This window comes from Aulonocara sp. 'chitande type north' Nkhata Bay, linkage group LG1, assembly GCF_057382095.1.
Source record: "Aulonocara sp. 'chitande type north' Nkhata Bay isolate Kocher_YH1m ecotype deep benthic linkage group LG1, A_spYH_male_GT1.1, whole genome shotgun sequence".
NCBI lineage: Eukaryota > Metazoa > Chordata > Actinopteri > Cichliformes > Cichlidae > Aulonocara > Aulonocara sp. 'chitande type north' Nkhata Bay.
The window spans coordinates 4,120,329-4,143,325 of record NC_141344.1 but is presented as its reverse complement, the minus strand read 5'-3'; the positions used below and the strand labels follow the sequence as shown (position 1 = coordinate 4,143,325).

Sequence of the window (22,997 nt, the reverse complement as noted above, 5' to 3'; positions counted from 1 at the left end):
AGAAATGTTGGCCAATCAGAAGTCTAGAAGCCTCAGTGGGAAAAAGTAAACAAAGCTGGGGCATAGAAGCAGAACCGAGTCATATGTGTGGAGGGACAGTAACTGTGTGTGTATGTAAGCATTTAAACACTGCAGAGAGTACAAGTAACAGTAACAGTATTGTAGAAATTCATTTCACCGAAACAATAACGTGGCGCACAGTGTGACGTCAAAAAAGGCGCACACCTTTGACGCTGCATTTTCTGCGTTTTTCTCGTCCACACGTAAATGCAAAAACTGAGTTTTCAAAAATCTCCACCCTGGCCGGAGTTTTTAAAAATCTCTGTTTTCAGTGACCAAAAACGCCGTTTACGTGTGGACGAAAGGTGCAAATGCATAGAAAAACCTGCGTTTTCAAAAATACCCGGGTACGTGTGGACGTAGCCTCAGACTGGAATTTGCTATTAAGAGTAACTTCAAAGACAAATTAAACAAAAAAGTTTACAAAAGGTAAAGGAAACCCCAAAGTGTGTATGAAAAGCAGTGAGTACACATGGAAATCCCATCAGTATATCTGTGAAACATGGAGGTCATGTCATGGTTGGTGGTGTGCTGCTGGCTGTGGCACCTGCTCGCTCTTTATTGATGATGTATTGCATGAATTCAGAAGTAATCCGTAAACGAACCGCACTTATAGAAAGCCTCTTCTGTCCTTATTGACCGCTTAAAGTGCTTTACTACGGTGGCCCTGAGAGGCCAAACGGACTGCAACTTCAGAAAACACTTGCAAAAAGAAAAATGCTGCAAAAAGAAAAAAATGCTGTTTTCTGAAGTTGCAGTCCGTTTGGCCTCTCAGGGCCACCGTACTTTACTCTCCAAACTACATCCATCACATAGTTTAGGATGTTGCCCGTGGTTACTTGAACATGCAGGCTGAGGATGCTGGAGATCAAACCACTGACCTTCTCATTAGTGGACTACCTACCATTGTGTGCTGTAAAGAAAGAAAAACTATGGCTATATAAAAGGACCCCCTCAAATCTCATTAGCTCGTTCTTTATCCTGCAGCAACCACATAATAGATTTTATTGCTTTTTATTTCCACTGACATGTCTGGAAAAAGAGACTGAAACTTGCTTTTCCTAAAAATGTTTTTGTGTGAGAACTAAGTCAAAATCAGTATCGCCCCATCAGCTCAGATTTGTTAAAGAATACACTCTGTACAGTTTTTTTTGTACAAAAAAGGTGATTCCCAAAAATTCCCAATTAAGAGGACAAAAGAAGACGTGGCAGACCTAAAAGACTATCTACAACAGATGAACAGCATCTGAGGAAAGAGACACCACAGTGAGTGTCTACAGGTTCTGGATTTTAGTCAGTGATGTTGTGCATCTTGTCAAACTTATGAACACAGAGAAGGACCATCAGATTGCTGAAACTGAAAGCAAGCATGCAAGGCAAAGGCTTCATTTTCAGCTGCCAATTCAGCAAAAGCATATCCGGACAGAAAACACACAGATAAACATCATCAGTCATGGACTGACCTCCTCAACATCACCGAAGCACTGTGGGATCCTCTTGACCGAGAACGGGAAAAAGGGCAGAAACATCCAAAGAAAAGCTCTGGATGTCCATGTCTACTATTTCTGAAGAGTACTTAAAGGAATTACAAGAGAGCTCGCCTAAGAGAGTTTGTCTGTCTTAAAGGTAAAGGTGGTCGTTAGTATTGCATAAACTCTGTTTTGCTTTATATACTGTTTCCAGTATTTTGCCATGTTACGATAAATCACTATAAAACTCTTTATCCCATTTTTCTAGTAAAATACAAAGACTTGAGGGGTGGCTCAAGACTTTTGCACAATACTATAGGTATGCAAATTAATATAGAACGGACTACAGCAGGTGATGGGAATATCTATACTTGTTGTCCATTAATGAATAATGTTGCAGTGACATTTATCTTACACAAGAAGTGGGACCATGTTTTAAAAGACATTTATGCAGTTTTCTTCCATAATAACAAAGAAAACAGAGCCACGTTTGCACAGCTGTCTTCATGAGGACATTCACTTCTAACACCTTACCTAAACCTAAACAAACTCTAATCCCAAAACAGAGTCTTAACCCTAAAACAGCCTTTTGATAAGGACCAAAATGTCTTCACTCTTCCAAAATATACTCACTCCAGTGGTCTAAAACTCAGCCTGGTCCTCATAAAGATAGCTGGACACAGATAAAGCCCAGTAGGCCTGAACCAGTGTCGTGGTCCATTAATGAGCTCCATACTAGGCTCGAGCCTCGCCAGCGGCTCAGCATGGCTGACTTCCCGCTGGGAGGCAAATCACAGGCTCAGCTACCCGAGAAATGACCCACACATTACTTTCCGCTCATTGCAAAGAAGACACACCGCATGCAGAAGCAGAAAAAAAAGTCATAATAAAGGTAATTCTCCATTGTGTTTGGTCATTAGCTGCATGTGGTTTGCAGCATGTTTGGGAAAAAGTGATATTTGTCATGTTTTCTATTTCACTGTCTGAATTCAGTCAATATGGGAGTGACAACCAGTTATTTAAGTGCATTGGCAGGGCATGTAATAACAGGCCAAAGGGAAAAATATACTAATGAAAACACAATACAATGAGAATTCATGAATAATACACAGAAGTAAAGTGAAACGCTGCCTTTGCTGCTTTAAACCTGATTTCAGCAGGAAAAAAAAACATTCACGGAAAAAGGGAAAAAGAAAACAATGCCTCCGCAGCATTCCTCACATACATTACAATACTAATATGCACTCAGTACATGCGCCACCATTCATCTCTCCTTTACTGGAACACAGCACTTTTAGGCTCCATTTTTCCTACGTTACCATTCATCCCACTGTAATGGATGCACAATGTACTCAGTGCATCTTCTGATCCCATATTCATTCAGACAATCACTGCAGGTCAATGGCCCCCATCTACAGACAATTCCCTGGTCTCTCACGCAAGACATTAGCACAGAGCTGAGTGAGATGGATGGGTGGGGATGTTGTACAAAACAGATTTCACTGTGTAGAGGAGGGCGGGAAAAACGCAACCACGAGATCTGGAAATAGCCTGAAAATTCTGACACTGACTGCGGCACCAAAATAATGTATAAAAGGTTAAATATTACTTAAATAAAATTGAATCAAAACAAAGAAAATGCAATAAATGGTGTGCAGCTACACTCGCACTCAGTTACTGTGGCTTTAGTCTAACTGTGGACTGTGGCTGGTAACACAAAAATATCTCAGTTCACTTCATTTCCAGTTTCACTGTTCATTTTTTGGATTTTTAAAGAACATAATTCAAAATGCAAATTACCAAAACTGAAAAATATATAGCATAGCATCTTTATTTATAACGCACTTTACAATGTTGGCCAAAGAGCTACAAATACAAAGTAAAGAGAAAACAGCTTAAATTACATTAGAATATCTTAAAATTAAATACAATTAATAACAAGCATATTAAGAGGCAGTCCTGCTGTGCTGAAAGGTAAATAGACGTGTTTTAAGACGTGATTTAAAAGCAGATAAGGAAGGTTGCACACAATGAGGTTTTCAATATTTTTTCTAGTGTTTGAAAATAACTTTAAATGGTAAATGGCCTGTATTTATATAGCGCTTTACCAGTCCCTAAGGACCCCAAAGCACTTTACATATCCAGTCATCCACCCATTCACGCACACATTCACGCAAATGGTGTATTAATGCCATTTTGGACCCCCCAAAAAAGTGAGGGACAAAAAAAATGCTAGAAAAAAAAATAGAGGGGGGGGGGGGGGGGGGGGGGGGAGGGGAGGGGGTCTGGAGGGGTAATGGGTTTTCATTATAGAATTAAATTGTTTCACTTCGCACGTTTACAAGAAGCAAAGAAAAAAAGGAATCCACACTGACTGGGGTTAGTTGAGCATTTGTGCACTGAGAACTACAAAGCAATAGATGCATCTGCACAGCAGCCCTTCCTGACTGATGTGAAAGCAGTCCAGCATCTGAGTGTGAGCAGGTTGGTTCTACCCAGCAACTAGGGCTGTTCGATATAACCATATATATATCGGATGACGATATAAAAATGTCTATCGTTTCATTTTACGCTATCGTTTGTTTTGCGGTGTCGCAAAATAAGCTGTTTACGGCAATATTTTTTCATTGTTTTGATGGTCACTGTAGTGGCTATATTCATTTCTTAAAGTTCTCTCTTTCTCTTATATTTTATATAACCACACTACAGACGGACAAGCGCCTGTTTTTACATTTTTGTGATTTATATCGTTATCGTGATGATAGAATTCTTATATCGGGATATGAGATTTCGGTCATATCGCACAGCCCTACCCTCAACACAAAGCTATTACAGGGCTCTAGACTAACTTTTTGCCATGGGCGTACCGGTATGCCTAACTTTAAAAAGTTAGGCGCACACAAATTTTATAATAATTTACATAATATAATGTGTTTTTCTGGATACACTGTGCTTTTTCAGCATTCAAAGATTGATGACACCGTGTCAGAGCACTGGCTATGAATTTCAGAAGGATCAGGCCTTAACAGAAAAGTTAGCAATAGTTCTTTTCCTATTACAGCTACATCCACGTCTGTCGTGCCTAGGCGGCTCACTAGGGCTGGGTATCATCACTGATTTCTATAATCCATTCGATTCCGGTTTTCAAAGTCCCGATTCGATTCAACTTGGCCTCAGACAGTCAGAAATATTATAATTCTGATCATTTATCAGTACTGACTTCATCAGAATTGTGAACATCACAGCAGATGCCTTTGTGTGAAAGTAACTGAGAATAAAACACAGAAAAACATGAAGGAGATTTTCCTGGTCTGGCTTTTTATAGCAGATAACCTTAAAAATATTGTTCTGCATATAAAGTTTAAATTTCTTCAGTATTGAACAACAGAAAAAACAGGCTTTCTTGTCCGAAGTCATTTAAGTGAAAAAAAGAAAAAGAAAAAGACAGCAGCCACAGCGCTGTAAACAACGGTAGACTGGTGGGTAATAAGCGAATGAATAATACAGAAAACAGAGATTGGAGACGGGAAACTGTTCTTGAAGTACAGAGAGAGAGAGAGAGAGAGAGCTAGCTGTGCATAAAGTGTGATTTTAATAGTCGTGGAAGCAAAACAGTAAAATTCATGATGACATTGATCAAATGTGAAGCGCAGTTTGCTGCTTCTTTTGCTGCTGGCTCGGTGGATTTTGGTTGGAGAGACAAAACCTGCAGCTCAGAATCAGTGCAAAAAGACGTAAACACAGCGCGGACCGGACGCATCAGAACCGCTAAGCTCCGACAGCGTGTCCGTCTACGGGCCGTCGGGTGAGAAAGCCAAGAAAGACAAAGCTGATTCTGATGCGTCGGGTCTGTGTTTACGTCTTTGTGTGGAATCCGTGTACCTGCTCTCATTTGCTGTTTGGTTGTTTTTGAAATGGTTTTGTGAGCTTTAATCTGAGAATCTGGCGTTTCTGGCAAAACACAGTTATATTTAAAAGTCGATTCAGGATTTAATGAATTGATATCGCTTTATTCAAGCTACTCACCTCCCACTTCCACCTGCACTTTCAACTGGACCACGGCCAATCATAGAGGTCCCGCCCCTTACTATCTCTGATTGGTTTAGTCCACGATAGGGGCAAAATGTGTGTCTGTTGTTGACCACAGGGAAGGCTGCAGATTTTTTTTTTTTTTTTCGCTACCCGAACAGTTGGTCGCACAGGTGCAACCAAATTTTTTTTTTTAGTCGCACCACTGAAAAATTTGGTCGTATTTGCGACCACATTGGTCGCACTCTAGAGCCTTGTATTATGTTCCATGACAGAAACAAAAAACTGTTTTTCTAATTGTACATATAAATTTTAAACTTGAGTTTCAACTGCTCGTTTTTTCCCCTTACCTACCCACAATGAGCCTAGTGCACCATTTCAATGAACAAGGGTAGGGATAGCTCAGCAGGTAGAGTGGTCACCCCTTGATTGGAAGGTCGGGGGTTTGAATCCACTGAACGGCTATCCTGAGGTACCCCTGAGCAAGGTACTGTCCGTACACACTGCTCCCCGGGCGCCTGCTTAGTGGGCTGCCCACTGCTTCACTGAGTGAATGGGTTAAATGCAGAGTAATTTCCCTACAGGGATTAATAAAGTATACATTATTATTATACATTCCATTACAGATGACCCAAAGTTGTCACTCATCCATTTCCTTAACTGTGTATCCATTTCAGGGTCGAGGTGCGTTGACATTGGGCGAGATGTGAATATTTCACCAGTTTCGCACAAACAGCGTTTGTGTACTAACGTGACCCATGTCTCTGGGAAGCCACACAGTAACAGCACTAACACACAAACTCAGCTATATGAGCGGGACTTTCACAGATACTTACAAATCTGTGATTATATTTGTAAGAACAAGAACTGTCAGATAATATTCAGATAGTTATTGATGTATATAATTCCAGAAAGACCCAAAGGTTAAAAAACAAAACAACTATCATTTCTTTGAGCAAGGATAACACAGAGCATGTGATACCTTTGTGATACCTAAGTAACAAGTAATAACTGGACGTGGAGGGACTTCTTTGTTACTCTTAAACTGAAATCTAAATTAACTGGAACTCAACCGGTGTGCTGGAGAGAAGATGGAGAAAAGACGGCAGATCACGGTCACATTTCTGCATTTTCTAACTTTACATGTCTTTACCCTGGACGCTTTCCAGATGAATTACATCACACAGACAAATATCTTTTAAAGGTCCTACTGGCAGCGAACAAAAAAGCCATGACTAAGCGTTGGCTCTAGAAGCATCGCCACACAATAACTTGGTTATTACAAGTGTTAACAATCTACACACTGGGAAGAGCTGACATATGCATAAGACTTCAAAACAAAAGTGGGAGAGAAAAGGTGGGAGAAATCGCACCGTTATTTAGCCTCTGAAACAGACTTGATCGCGTGAGGTGGAAGAAGTGGGGTTTTTCTTTTTCTCGACCATTCTGTTTAATTGTGAAAATGAATAAAAACAAAGACTCCAGGTAGAATCTTTACAACACAAGACATTTTGAGAAAATTGCCGTTGTGAACTGATGAATATCCACTGAAGTGAACTGAATTCCGCTTTAAAAGATATCACTGGCTCGTAAAGCTTTGTCAGATCTCACACCTCTTTCAAAACACAAATATTACAGCTGTGATTATTCTTAAAGCGAATCCAAGCAGCTAATTGGCATTCAAATCCACCTGACTCGGTGTTATGAAGCTGACACTGTAATTACCATCAATTTACTTCAGATTTTCCATTTATTGTGTTCGTGTTATCTTGCAGCCCCTCTGGCAGTTTCGTTTTATTGCAGCCTACAGTACCTGTCTGGTCCGCTCCCGCAGGTCTTTATCTTCATAATGGGGGTGGTTGGTGAGAACTCTGCCTGTGCACAGCTTGATACCCGCCAGGAGCTGCATGCTTCCAGCAAATACTGCCTGTTTGGGTGTCTTTGTGCTGTGGACAAACACAGAGAAACGAGACAGACAAATCAGTCACCTTTCTAAACATTTTCATAGTATATTGCATGACTAGGCTAATATAATACAGTATATGTTTAGAAGTTAAAGCAACAGAGAGATGGAAAAAGTTTTTAGGCTATCCACACAAACATCGAGTCATCAGAAAAGTTTGATTGAATTTTACTTTATTTTATGGTCTCCTGTTGTTATTCACTGCACAGGTTTTTGCCTTTTGAGCTGCTGCAATAATTGGAACATACTACTGATGGCATTTAAAAGTTTCTTTCAGAGACGGATGAATTAAATTAGAAAAAGATGCCAAATGATGTGCAGTTACAGTGCTACGGAAAACTCTACATCGCCAAGGACGAGCTTTGTAAAGCTGTGGCGTGTTAACGTGTTAATACAACTTAGTTTGTTGTGTGCGTGCATGAAAATGTGTGTGTATTCAAATCTTTTGCTGTGCCCCTGCAAACTGTGGTCAGGTACATCCTGGTTGCATTAATAATTCTCCAGATAAACATCAAATTGACTGCAGTGCTATTGTGGCAGACAGATCAACACCGCTGTGCATGTATCACTCAGAAAGACATTTAAAAGTTTCAGTGCAGAGATGGAAGGACCAGGGAACGACACCCACTACAGTGGAACTTCACCAATTAGGCTTTTATGATAAACTAGGCAGACGGCAGCCATAAGAAGTAAGACAAACCTCTCAGCGCTTATTATCTGTGTTAAGTGGTTAGCACTGTCACCTCACAGCAAGAGTCCTAAATATGAGCTCGAGATGTTCCAAGAGACAAATTTACTGCTCGTTTACATAAGGAAAAGTAGACGAATTAAATAGTGTAAAAAGTATGAAGTTCCCAAATTGAACAGATAATTATTATCTGCATTATCTGTGCAAATTTCATATGTGCATTTCAAAGCTGAAAATCATATTCTTTGACAAATCTCACCGAAATATGTGGCCGTTTGAGCCATTTATGAACACAAACACAATGTCAGTTGAGGCTAAAGTTAGCAGTGCTAGCAGTGCCTCATTTCCCTGCAGGTTAAAGCCTGCACACCTGCGCAGCCTGTGGTTGCTCACTGCTGTGGTGGAGTGGTTATGTGCGACCCAACAGTTGACAGCATTCATGCATTAGTTCAGTCCCTGGGTTTAAAGACCAATATTTCTGGTTCAAACATTTTAATAGTCTAGTTTACTAGTTGTGCAAATCCTTAAACCCAAAAGCACCTTTCTTTGAGCATCTGCTTGTGAAGGTTTTTTTCTTGAACTGAATCTAATAAAATTTAATGAATGGTGGCATCAGAGCTGAAATAAGAATGAAAATGGTCCTGAAGAGGCCTGCAGACCTGAAGCTTCCATGGAAAAGAAGCATCTAAAAAGTCTGGAGTTACCTTTGGAGATCAGAGATGTCAGTTTCTGACTCGTCATTAATGTTTAGTAAGTGCAGATTGAAGGTTACTTTTTTTGTTCTTTCAATTAAATGTTTAAGACTAAAGAACATCAACATTTGTGACTTTAACTTTTCCTGAAATGAATTCACCAAAGAAAACTGAAGAATGCTGAGAACGCTGTGCGCACTGCAAGCTCTCTGTACAGTATATACTGTACGCGTGTAGCACCGTAATGACCGGCTGACTGTTTCTCATGTGGATGTGCACATATGCATGAGTCTCGTAGGCGGAGCGGAGTGGAGGGTATTCAAACATGTTCCAAGGTGGACGTGTGGGTTGATGCTTTGGCCTCCTGACCTTCAGCAGGAACGCGTCGTTGTCCTTTCTGTCCATTTTGCTTCTTTGCTGCCTTTAAGCCAACATTTTCTTTCCTTCCATGTTGATTACATTTAATTTGATGTTTATATTCTTTTATGTAAATGGCAGAAAGGAACAGCCAGGAACCCTTTGACATTATAAAAATGAAATAATGATGTTCTTGGCTGAAAGAGACTCTCTACTGTGGCCAAGCACAGATCCTGCCTTGCTTCTATTTTCTCTTTGTGTGCTTAAACGTGTATTTGAGCGTGTTCATTAGTACCTGTTGCTCAAATTCTAGAGCACCATTAAGAAGATAATGATCTCGATTGTCACTCGAATGCAGTTTCTAACAGCTTGACAAGCATTTTAGCTTCTTCTTACCAGCCTTGTTTACCACCACAGCAGGGAGCTGTCGCTCAGCTATACTCTTCCTGCCCACCAGCACCAGAGAGAAGTTACCAGCTAGCTGAGGATTTGGCTTCTAAAGAGTCAGTTTGCTTTAAGTTGGTGGAGACAACGGGCTGACTTCCTGTTTGTTTCCTGCCCCCTAAAATCTCAAGTTGAATATTTAATCAATCCAACGAACTATGAATCAAAAATCAGGATTAACATACACCACATGACCTAACTGTAAACTGAGTCAGACCAAAAATAGCTTCATGTTAATAGGTTTGGACATAATCTATTGATATCGAGCTACTTTTCTACAGTTTTACATTTACCAGTTGTTAAAAGTAGTTCTTTCAGAAATTCGTAGTGATGGAGCTAAAGACCACGAAAACAAAAAGGTCTGAGTAAGTAATGGGCAGGCGCACCTCAGGAGAGTAGTTCTATTAATGCTATGAATTATATCTGTGGTTTTGCTGCTGTCATGAAAAAAGAGAGGGCAAAAAAAACTACATTAATACACCAAGAAAAGTCTCGACCTTGTCTGGAAAAACATATCTGAACCAATTCACCTGCTCGTGCTTTTATGATTTTGGTATAAAGATTTGTGAGAACTGTCAAAGGCTTTTTAAGAGTCATGCCATCATTTGCCTTCAGAACAGATTAACTTATCACCCGCAGTCACAAGGGACTGAAAGCCCTCTTTGACCTCTTTGCAAACAATTCAAATTCAACATAAAGCTCAGCAACACAGCCGCAACCCACTTTTGTCTGACCGGATCAGCTTTTTGTTACACTGAGCATTCGTTCTTTTTACAGTTTTCCAGAAGAGGAGAGAAAATGTAAAGACATAAACCTGAACAATAATTTTTAAACATCCCTAAATTACAAATGTCTGATGACATGATTTTGATTAGACTCCAGATTTTTAAAGACCGTAGGCTCAAACATCGACACTGCATGAAGATTTTAAGAGGTGATGACGGCCTGTTTTATCACACCGACTGCGCATCACTGCATTATTGGTGGAAATTCATGGCGTTTGGTAACTTCGCACTTTTTTCCAGCACAGCTTTGAACCTCAGCGGTGGTCTCAGCATTGAGCAGAACTGAAAGCGCCTCTGTGGGCACGCAGGGTCTGAGCAGCTGCTTTTCTGATGATTACTTTGGTAACTTCCAAAACACTCCTAAAAATTTTTCTTGCCTTTTATATAAATCTTATGTTCCACCTGCAGAGAGTGCAGCTGACACTCCGCCCGCACACAAAGAGTTACTGAGTGGAAGTGATGATGATGATGAGTGATAGTGAGACAGAGGACGTGACTCGAAGTGTTTTTATATAAATGCCAGGATGGCCATGGATTTTCTGCTGGTCTCACTTCTGATTGAGAAGTGTTCAATCAGGGACGTCGCTCTGACTCTGTCTCTAAACTGCCTCTGGATAAGCTAGAAAGCAGAGGAAGACACGCACACACACAAGCACAGATCACAGACACCACTTTCCCCATTTAAGGATGAAGCCAAATGCTTCTAATTTAGACAATTTAAAGCACGACAAGGAGGAGGATGACAGGAAGACAATTAAGGGAGCAAGAGCGGGAATGAGAGTAAGAGGAAGCAGAGTATTTAAAGAATAGTGAAGATACAGTCACACCGACAGAGCAGAAACACACATTGTTGCTGAAAGACTGATATACAAACGAGTAGTGGCACATATTTCTTAAGCATGGATCAAGCAATTTGTTTTAATTAGACAAACACAATGACACAGATCCACAAAACAAGGAGAGAGAATCCCACGAGGACTGGACAAGAATTATCTGGGGACCGTCAGAGTTAGGAGCTTAGCTTTTGTCTGGACAGGATGAACAATTGCAACTCTTCTTCTTCTTCTTCAGATGACCCCTGTAAGGGTTGCCACAGCAGACCCCCCCCAATCTCCCAGCATCCTCCTCTGTCACATCAACCCCCTGCATGTCCACCTTCACCACATCCATGAACCTTCCCCTTTTCCTTCATCCTGGCAGCTCCATCTTCAACATGCTTCGTTCATAAGTGAGACTGTACAGGTTTTAACTAAATGCTGAAGATAAAAATGACTGACATTGGATTATTGCGATAATCCTCATCCCTATGAAAGCAAATTAGCCAGTCTACATTCAGACTGCAGCTCTTAGTGAGGGTAAAAGGAGGAAATTCTGTAGCTCAAACTCCACATTATTAGTCATCTCGTCTGTATTCTCCACCACTTGTAGAAAGAGATGTCAAAGCTGAATTGTCTGAAGTGTTTTCTTAAGACTGGAATTTATTCTGCAGGGCTCACATTCACCTCATTTGTGTTAAACGGGGCAAAAATCTCAGGGACAAATATCTCAAGACCTTGAAAGATGGATACATGCCACCAGAGTTTAAGTGAGATGATATCTTAGCAACATTAAAACTACTTCAATGAATAACATCTTGTTGCAGTGCATCTATGTATCCATTTTCTTAATCGTCTATCCCAGCTGGCAGAGGACGAGGTACACCCTCGTGCCCAGGGATAATCAATGCAGACACAGGGATGACAAGCAAAACCCACCCAGAACCAGTGATCCCAGTGTGACCAAGCTCAATCCAAAGACATGTACGCTGATCAGACCCAGCATTATGCCCTCCTGATTAATATTGTATTCATCCCCTTTTGCCCATCCCATCGAGGCGCGGACTGCACTAGACTCTTAAAGGTGTTTTGTGGTATCTCCAAATTTTAGCAACAGATCCTGTAAGTTGGGGGCCTACATGGATCAGACGTGTTTGTTCCACAGATTATTAATTGGATCGATATCTGAGGAATATGGAGACCATGTCAACACCTCAAACTCGTTGTTGTGCTCTTCAAACCATTCCTGAACCACTTCTGCTTTGTGGCAGGATGCTTTAACCTGCTGAAAGAGGCCACAGCCATCGGGGAATACCGTTTTCATGAAAGGGTGTACGTGGTTTGCAACAGTGCTTAGGTAGGTGTCAAAGTAACATTTCGGCAGCAGACAAGGGTCAGCATGGGCACCTTGATTGGTTCTTATTAGCTCGTGCGTTGGATCGGACCTCACGAGCCACTTTTCGCGCCGCACATGCATCAGCGAGCCTCGGCCACCCAGGACTCTGTCGCTGCTTCACCACTGTTCCCTCGTTGGACAACCTTTGATTGATACTGACCAGTGCAGACTGGGAACGCCCCACAAGAGCTGGAGTTGTGGACATGTTCTGATGCATTCATCAGGCAAAATGTTCACCCACCCACTAACAGGTGCCATGATGAGGAGATAATCAGCGTTATTCACCACCTGTCAGTGATTCTATGCCTGATCAGTGCATGTATGTGTGTATATGCATTTCTGTTTGACTTTAATATTTTGTAATATAATCACTTCATTTTTGTTTTGTTGTGTCAGTTTTTATTGGCAGAGCTAATTAACCGACGCGTCAGTGTGAATCAGCGCCGCGCTGCATCAGTTGTATTGAGTAGGTAGAAATTCCTGACATGCAGAATGTTTGGTTCTCACTGAATGCGTCTCTCTCTGCTCAGACATGAAAGTAGATTAAATTAAAAAAAAATTGGAGGAATTCTGAGGCAGAGAAAAGCTTCTATTTTCACTTATGCTGAAGAATAAATGATGGTAAAGTGAAAGAAAAATATTTTCTTTTCCAACCATTTACAGATTTGGGATCAAATGTATGCCTGTTCACATTCGGTCATGAAAAAATAACGTAGTGATGTATGCTTTAATATTTTTTGACTTGTCTGAAACAATTGTTGGGAGTTACCAACCTCATTCCCAGAGAGCTCAGACCAGAACAAGCTGGGGAAATGGTCACTAAAACACTGGACGACATCATTTCATGGGTTTTGTAACATTTTAATGAATATATGTTTGGTGTTTAAGATTTTAAACGGTCTGGCAGCTCCTCCACTGCCGCTTCATTTTATTAGCTTTTGCCCATGAGAATCTTTACAATCTACAAGCATATCGTCAACTAAAGACCGTACTGTAGCGTTTTGTCATTCTGCTTTTGGGCGATCAGCACTCTCTGCGAAAGCTTGAACTCAATGGAAGTTGAAGTCCTGCCTGATACCATTAGGTACTGCAGCGCTTTCACCAGCTTTATTAAAATATTTGCTGAAAGACTTGTAATCTTTCTTTTTTTATGGATGTGAGAATCTTTTATGTGACATTTTTCACATCCAACCTGCTGAGGGACTGTAGATGTAAATTAGCTTTAAGCTAACTCTGGCACAGTGCATCAAATGGCAAACACTGATGTTAATATTGCACATGTACAAATATGAATAAATAAAATCAAATAAAAACATGCTTACTGGTTACTTTGGGAGTGGTTGTAATGGTCTTTAAGAAGAAACTGAGACACAATGTGTTTTCCTGTTTAAGCGTGTGGACTTGCTGTATAAACACATCAGGGTTTATGCTGACTTTTCCAGTGGAGTCGTTTTCCTTCACTGAATGGGTCTCCATGCTGAGTAGCTAGATGAGCCTCCTGAATTTGCAGCAAAACTGCTGTCAAAGCTCTCATTAATAATTTCCACTGCAGCCTTCATAATTCTCGAAAACAGCCTGTATATCTTACACCCGAAGGGCGGGGGTGAGCTGGAGGGGGATGGGGGGGAAAGCAAGGTAGCTTTCAAAATAAAAGCATATTAAATGGTAAATGGTTTGAATTAAAGCTCGTGAGATTTGTGCCAGGAGCGAGAAGGATGGACAGGAATAGCAGAGAGTATATCAGAGGGACAGCTCAGAGACCAGGCAAGAGAGGCCAGATTGAATTGGTTTATGTGAAAGAGCAGTGAGCTCCTCCTGTGTCCTGTGAGCAGGATAATGACGACGGAGCTGCCAGGAAAAGAGAAAGGCCGAGGAGGAAATTTCTGGATGTACTGAGAGCGGACATTCAGGAAGTAAAATATGGAAATCAATGATTTGCTGTGTGATCTGAAGAAAAGTTAAAATGCAATTTGTCTGCACTTTTAACCTTAGCTGTTCTACACAGCTCTTTAAAATGCATTTCTTATTCAGTCATTCACATGCGCACACACACACACACACGTGCACACACAGAGCTGCAATGCAAAGCTGCTACTGGTGCAACTTCAGCATTTGGCCTTCATGCAGCTGGGGATCAAAACACCAATCCACCACAATCCAGAAGCCGATTCACAGGAGGCTGGCATTATCACTCGGCCTCTCTATGCGGTGGAATATGCACGGTGAGCGGTGTGTGTCAGGAGAAAAATAAGAGGGAGGGAAATTGTATGACGCAAAAATATAGAAATCACTAAATCAGAGTCGTGACACTAAGATCAAAATCCAAGTCCAACAAATAACCTCATTCAAAATGTAATAGATCCCACTTCTGACTCATCTGTGCTGTGAAATGCGAGGTGAACTTTGTTCCCTGTTGGAGCGACGGTGCAGTGACAGCAGTGAGAATGGACTGAGGGGCCTAGAATCAGCTGTATTAAACATGTCTGGCTTTCCGCTGCTCCTCTCTCTGCTGCACGTTAACATTTGCACTGCCTTGAATACTTCATGCAGAGCAGCAAAACTACCTCGAATTTTCCCTTCATTTTTTCAGTAACCTCCTTTGACTGAGACTGTACTGCTTTTGCAAAAACCAGCGTGGAAACATGAATCTGAGAAAAGCAAAGTTGCACCGGATTCAGGAGGAAACGGAGAGAGAGCACACCGGCTAGATGGAGGTGATGTTTGTGACTTTAAAAACTGCTCACTCTCAACTATAACTCAAAGTTGGAGGCAGTTGAACAACCAGGCAGTGCTATTGATTTATCGACTGCCCATTTAGAACACAGTATCAGCCTACAGCGGAGCTGTGGAGCCAACTCTGTTATCAAGTGCAAACTTGTGAATTATGGCTGCGCCTTAGTTCTTCAAACTCATAAAGTCACGGGTCATGAAAGAGAGTCTTGGGAATTATGATAATCTCCTCATCAGCCTGTCTTAACTCACACACTTCTATACTAATGAGGGCCTCAAGCATGCGTCATTAGCCCTGACGAGGGCCCTCTTATCTCTGATCTAATAATCCTAATCTCATCTCTGAAGCCATCGTTATCAAACAAACATCTTTATCCTTTCCCTAATCTAATCCTAATTCTGGCTCGAGAGATTGTAAAGATAAAGGCTTTCTCAGACCTTGTATCCTTTGACAAACTCTTCATTTTAGATCAACCAAAGTCAAACAAATGCAGCTACAATCATCACAACGAATCTGCGATAGCTTACGCACGCACGCAAGCTGTTCACGAAATATACTTTCCTCCGTACGCTGCACGTACGCTCGTCCTACCCTTTACTGTGCCGCAGTCTGAATATCTGCTTCTTGCATATAAAACGAAATAGCCTCGGCCTCAGTCACCTAGAGAATACAGCGTAACATGAACCTCCCTTCCCCATCTTAACACTTTCATCTGGAATGTAATTAGCGCAGCAAGAAGCTTAGCACTCCGCCCTGCTCTCAGCCCCAACCAAGGTAACTCTAGGCAGCCCCTAATCCTCACCGCCTAATGGGATTAGCTCCGGAGGGAAGGGAACCCATGTCACACACACAAATACATTCAAAATCCAAACCTCTCCTCTGCTGTCTCACTATCCATATCTCTCTCGTTCTCCCTGTGCCATTCCACTAAGTGTTTAATAGGATTATACCAAAATTGTCCATTTCTTAGAAATCACATCTGGTCCACTCGGTGTCATCGCGCTGAAGATGATAGGATGGAAATAAGAAGCCTTAAATTATCATTCACTGAGTCTATAAGTGAACTACAGGGAAAACCTATGTTAAGTCATTCTAAACTGGTTTTAATGTATTGAGGATAGGCTGGCGTGTTTGGATCATTTTTCCTCACAGAGCTTGTAAAGAAGATTTTGCAGCATCCAAGTTTTGTGTGAGGGGGTCTGAGACCGTTCCCCTGCGAAAAACAAAACAGTTAAAAGCAGATTTATCGTGTGTATTTCCATGTTGAAGTCAAAAGAGAAACAGTTTGGGTTTAAATTTTCAGTAGTAGCCCAAGCAGGACAATAAAATGTACACTATTGGTCTTAGGTGAAACTATTTAATCATCTCCATCCATGTTTTATTACTCTCGCTGAGTGGCAGAAGCCCAAGCAGAGATTCCCAGACTTCCAGGCCTCTAGCTCTTCTATGAGGCATTCCCTAAGCAGCTGAAGTGTCTGTAGTGTGTCATGGAGCTGCCTTGAGGTCTCCTTCCAGTTAGAAAAGCTGAAACGCCTCAGCGAGGAGTCTTGCGTTTCGATATGGAGGAGCAGGGCTACTATCAGGGTGACCCAAAAACTCTTTGGAGGCTAGTTTGTGGCCACTGGTGACAGCAGGAATGTAAAAACACAAAAAGTGTCAAGTTCCCCTTCTCTCTGCCAAAAGAGATCACAATCGTGCAGACAATGTGTCCTGTAACTTGCCTTTTCCCTCCACAAACTCGTATTCTCAGCAAATCAAATCGACTAGCTAACAACAAATCAGCTATAGCTAACCAAGAGCTGGTTAATCCTAAATTAACGACCTTTAAAGACGCTGTTAACTTAAACGGAGGAACACAGTCTGCAAATCGTGCAAACTCAACTGTGAATCCATACAAGACTACCAATATACCTGCACATAAAATTAAAGAATGAACAGAATTCAAAGACATTAACACTTTTAATTGGACTGCTTAGAGCAGCAGATGTGTGGAAGTGTTGTAAAAAAAAATGTAAAATGCAAAAATGTAAAGTGGGAATACTGACTAAGCCCTGCGCTCTCTCACAATGGCCGACAGGAAGGCAAAATTACAGAAAACCGAAGGCTTAAAAACAGCTGTAAATGTGGTTCTTGCAGTTTTCCTTCAGCATGCCTACAAACACACCCACAGCCCTGACGTGACGAACAAAAGAAAACACTCAAGTTTTAGGAAAAAGGTGCTTTGGTGTCATAATATTTCTATTAGCAGCCCCTCTGGAAAAACCATAAGTCACTTTTTCTAATTTATTCTAGAGCGGAGATTTAAAATACATAAGTTAGCATATCGTTCTTGTTATGTTACAATATCAGCGATAAGGATGAAAATCTTAATGACCAAGCACACGATCAGCTTCAGTTTGCACCACTACTGCATCCCACTTCATTCCTGACACTCAGCCGTAATGTTTCATTATCTCTCGCTTCTTAATTTGAATGCCTAACGAGTCCAGCAGCACTGCGCAGCGTCTGACCAGCGTTCAGCCTCAGGTCTGCGAGAGAGCTGCAAACCCAGCTGATAACTACTGACCTTGCCAACAATCCCAGTTAAACCAACTTGTCTGTGCTGGTGTAAGTGGAACATAAATGAGAAATTTAACAGGCACTAAGCAGAGAGCTGAGAGTTGTGTCTTTGGCCAGATGTTATAGTTGCACAGATGTAGGATATGCACTACGGGCGGCCAATCCAGCGCTGTGCATCCAACATGACGACCAGAAAATGACAGGCGCGCACAGATGTGCAAACACACAGCAGCATCAGCGACAGTTCGGAGCATTTCCAAATCACAGCTCCATCTCTGATCCCATCAGGGTGATGCTCTTGATCGGAAGCCCAGCAACAGAGACCCTGAGGTGGGTTAGAGCTCTGCCAACAGCTGGGTCCTTTCCAGCACTCCCATGTCTTATTCATGGATATCCATCAGCTCTCATCACTCATCAGACAGACTCTCCGACAAACAAGCGCCGAGACACACGCATGCACGCACACGGACACGCTCACACGCGGACTAATCAAGGACACGAGGCACGGTGAAACTCGATCTGCAGGAACAAGCGAATCAAATTTGCTTCAATATGATGTGCGCTCTGGATTTGTGAACGCCGGTGTATGCGCCTACCTAATCCAGGTCATGAGCTCCACGGTGTCTGGATCATAAAACTCCCTCAGTTCTGATAACTCCTCCATCAGCTTAGGCCAGAACTAAAGGGAAAAAAGACAAAGACAAGTGATGGAAAATTCGGTTTATGAAGCCATAAGCAGAGTATCAAACCCACTGATATATCTTTGATAACATCTTATTGCTTCACTGAACATAACAGGGAATACGACAGCTATTTAGATTCCTCCAACAGTAAAATAAATAAAGGGGAAGCAATCGTTTTAGCATCCTGTTAGGCTCCAATTGCTTTTCATCATTTTCTTCCGTAACTTCCATTTAGCCCATTTTCTTTCCCTCAGATCGTTCCATGTGGTTCCAGAAGTAAAACTCCAATAAAAGGTATGAGCACAAACCACCAAGAAAATGGCCTACCTTGTAATACAGGAAACCGATCATCACAACAGGAACGACATATCTGACAAGCCTCAACTGCAAAATGACAGAAAGAAAACAACTTTAATGAAATGAAGGAAAATAATTGTATCAGAAGCAGAGGAAAGTAAAGAGCCACACAGAGATATACCAAAAATGAGCACGGAGTGAGATAACAGACAGATAGAGCAGCTTTGTTCCCGACCATCGTTTATCTGATTCCTGCTGCCGTCCTGTTGTGACCACACTGACACCTAGTGGCCTCACTGGCAATGCCGGCACACGCTCAGAGTGCAGGCTGTGGATTCAGCAGCATAATGGTTCACCGTCACATCAATACAGGAAATCATAAAAGATAGAAAAATCTTTCAAGGGCGCCTCGCAGTGAGCTTTAAACGAGATCAATGTCAGTCACACTGGAGGGTGGTGACAGGCATAATGTGCAGTGTTACTAGAACTGGGAATCAAACCTCAGTACGTTCAGAGACATGTTTGAGAACAAAGTACACACTTCAAATTTTTCTTAAACGACAGTTAGAAGTCGCTCAGTGACTGGAAAGCTGTTCGGTCCAATCGCCCGGCCAGAAACGATCTAATCCGTCGTCTTTTTTTCCCCTGCTTGCTCGAAACTACTCTGATGAAGAGAATTTGAACTGGCTGTGCTCTGGTGTGCTTATCCAGTGGCCAGCAGCACAGCACTGTGGTTACAGACGACCTTTGGCACTGGGTAATAGCTAAAACAGCTCTTTTCTCATCTGTGGAAGCGCGATATAACGTAGCGCTCAGAGCATGTGCACTTTCATCTAGCAGGCCAAGAACATGTCATCAGCCACGCAGTGTGTATGTAAAGTTACTACATCTAACAGACTCTGAGCCACATCAGCAACCATTGGAAGTCACATTTACAGGTAGCGACACCTAAACGGCACCGTGGGATCAACGTGGGACTGCAATCACTCTTAATGTGACACAGACGAGAGAAAAGCTACTGATCAGTGCAGTAAATGCAGTGAATGTGTTCGATTTGGGAAGAACGAGCTGGTCAGATCCTGGATGTTTGGCAGCCGCTCACAAGACGAGCCTGAAGAGCCTGTTAGCAACTGTATCCACACACAATATCTCCTCATGCGCAAGCAAATACCTCGCTCCCATGGGACATTAGCATAATGTGTTTTAATTGGTCAGTGGCAACAGTGGAGCATTTGAATAAACACGATCTGATTGGTAGAAATTCACCTCTTCCTCAACTCAGCGCAAGCAAAATCGGGCCATTTAATTGCAAAGTGCATTTACAGTTTTAGTCACTGTAACGCTGGAATTTCCCAACATTTGGGATAAATATAGTTATCCTTTTTATATTTTATGTTGTCTTTAGTTCACAAATGAATAATTTCTCCCATCTAAATGGAACAAGATCTGAGATTACTCAACCCTGACTAGCCTGGATGGTGAAGCACATTTTGTTCTGCAATTGCAGATTAGGTTTTTTAATATTTGAATTCTAGCTTTGATGACTGTATTTATGCTTCAGAGGACATAAAGTAGTGGAATTTTTGGAGATTATCGTAAACAAAGATCCTACCACCCATCCTCCCTGCAGCACTATTTGGAGCCAGAAGTGAAAATGTGAGCTCGTACCAGAAGTTTCGTGTTGCATCGGAGAGCGCTGAGAAGCACAGTCCACAGCTCGGTCCCACAGACACCGTAGGCTGCGACCGCACACATGTGGCCAGTCCATATATACTTCATTCTGGGCAGAAAGAGAGAAGGAGAAGCCATATCAAGCAGCGCTCGTGTCTCAACAGTCTTCCTCTTAGGAGAAAAAAGAAAACAGATCCCAGCCTCCATGACACAGACAAATTATACAGCTTGGACTGGAGGACGTTCCCTCAGCACACACACAGAATTCAAACAAGACGACCAACTCGTCTGCAGTTTTGCGCACGAGTTAGTGAAATGGTTTCGCTGTGGTTGAGTTTGATTTGGTGCCAAAAACACTGCATTATTTTTAAGTTCTGATCCAAAGCACATGAAGTCTAAAGCAAAGAGTTCTAAACAAATGAGAAAAAGATTAAACAGAGCGCAGCGAGCAGAATACTGAAGACGGGGAGAATGAAATGAGCTGAAAAATTGTTGACAGGTGCGGAGATGGAGCCGTGCGAGGGGGGAGGCATAAAGAAGTGCAGCCTCACTGAAATAAATCTCAATACTTTTTTAATGCAAAGGAGCCGTCTGACAGAAACAAATGGCTTTCTGCACTTTTGGCTTTTCTCTCTTAATCAGCATTTTAGAGAAAGTGCTGAAATCAAACGTGTCACTTTCTGCCCTACCTGACTCTGTGCTAAAAGCTTTCAGGACTTTTTTTTTCTTTTGCTCCTTTTGTGGGAATTTAATCAGTACTTTAAATTACCAACTGTGACAGCAAAGCACTGTGTGAACTATAAGTGTTAACAGTACTGCATAGACCTGCTTTTCTGAATCCTGCTAACCACATAAATTCAATTATTATCAACATTTCCCTACACAGAGAATAACCCAGCTACTGACAGACTCTTATTTAAATGAAGCTACTTATGTGAACCTATAAAACCCTCATAGCCAAGTTGCTATAAACAACATACCAGAAAACTCCAGTTTCTTTTTTAACAGAGTAATTGCAGGTTTCTTTTACTACAGGGACAGGAAGTAGTAATTCCACTGGTGATCTCGATGGTTTTCCTGACACTCCTCACAAAGAGCCTAAAGTTAAAACACAATTATACTTTCCTAGTGATAAATCGTACATGTCAGCGTGTGTTTGCAGTCTGAAACGCGTTCAGGCCGGAAAATTTACTAATGATGGTGGCGATGAAAACCACTTGACAATTACAAATAGACGACTGGAGTCAGGTCTGGGAGGCTTGTTGTGCTCGAGGTTATAGATGCGAAATGGGGAGAGAAAAAAATTCAAGCCACAGGGTGTATTAGTCACACTGTCTGACGCTGCAGAGCTACTGATACGGCAAAAAGCGTTGTTGTTTTTTATAGAACCAAACCTTTAAAGCAAGGAGATAAAAATAGGTGACAAAGGGAATTTTCCATGCATGTGAAATTAACCACTAATGAGTAGACAGAACTATCCAAACATGTTTGCTAACAGGACAGAAACAGCTGTGCAGAGACTGCTGACGATCAGGTATTTTACCTTCCTACAGAAGATATTAATGAGTAAATAAATGGTCATGATAAACCCCACACGGGGCCTTTAGGAGCACCATATGCTCACATTATAGATGCTATAAGTAAAAGCTAAAGTGAGTCATAGCATGTTTGATACTGAGAATAAAACTTGTTCCAGGTACAAGAAGCATTCTGCTGGGAAATGAACTTTTGTGCTAGCACACAATATCCATCTTTTAGAAATCGACTGAAACTGACTGAACAACATCACTAAGGATATACCCACTGTAGCTCCTGATATTAATAATTTCACCTGATTAAACACACACAGACACACACAAACCGATAAAAGAAAAACTGAATAAAAATGTTTGTTCATCCAAAAAATGACTTAAATAAGAACAAACTGTAAATGCCAACGAGAGCCGACACCAAACTGAAAACTGCAGTAGTCGGTGTAGAGGCCGATGCCGGTCAAACCAATGATATCTGGTGGTCACAGTTCTGATATTATAAGAGCAAATATCTCATGTCACAGCAGCAAAGGCTGCAGCCGGGCAAGCCAAAACATTCAGGAAATTAAGAAGAAGAGGCTGAATATGAAAGTCGACCACAAGAAAGACGGCGGTAAAGCGAGGTGCCAGCACTGGTGTCGGGCCTCTGAGTCTGGCACCTGCAAGCCGAGACACCCTCAGAGGTGTTGCTGCTCCACGGTGGGAACCTGCCAGTGGATTGTGCCATAATATTAACCAGAGAAACAGACCACTGCACGTCTGTGTGCCACCAGAAAACAGGAGAGGAAGAAGCAGCAAAGAAGGCTCTTAGTATCCGACTCCGAAC

At 41.8% G+C, this 22,997-nt stretch overlaps 1 protein-coding gene across 5 annotated transcripts in view; it reads right to left on the bottom strand.

Annotated features, from left to right (window-relative positions):
• dpy19l3 (dpy-19 like C-mannosyltransferase 3) overlaps positions 1 to 22,997 on the bottom strand; it is a 73,681-nt gene that overhangs the window by 12,232 nt on the left and 38,452 nt on the right. For all 5 annotated transcript variants that reach the window (XM_086301010.1, XM_086301191.1, XM_086301097.1 and 2 more), the window contains 4 exons: positions 20,637 to 20,748; positions 18,999 to 19,055; positions 18,585 to 18,667; positions 7,372 to 7,504 (listed from right to left, as the gene is read on the bottom strand). In XM_086301010.1, the coding sequence (XP_086157136.1) occupies positions 7,372 to 7,504; positions 18,585 to 18,667; positions 18,999 to 19,055; positions 20,637 to 20,748 (385 nt within the window). The remainder of the gene's footprint in view (positions 1 to 7,371; positions 7,505 to 18,584; positions 18,668 to 18,998; positions 19,056 to 20,636; positions 20,749 to 22,997) is intronic.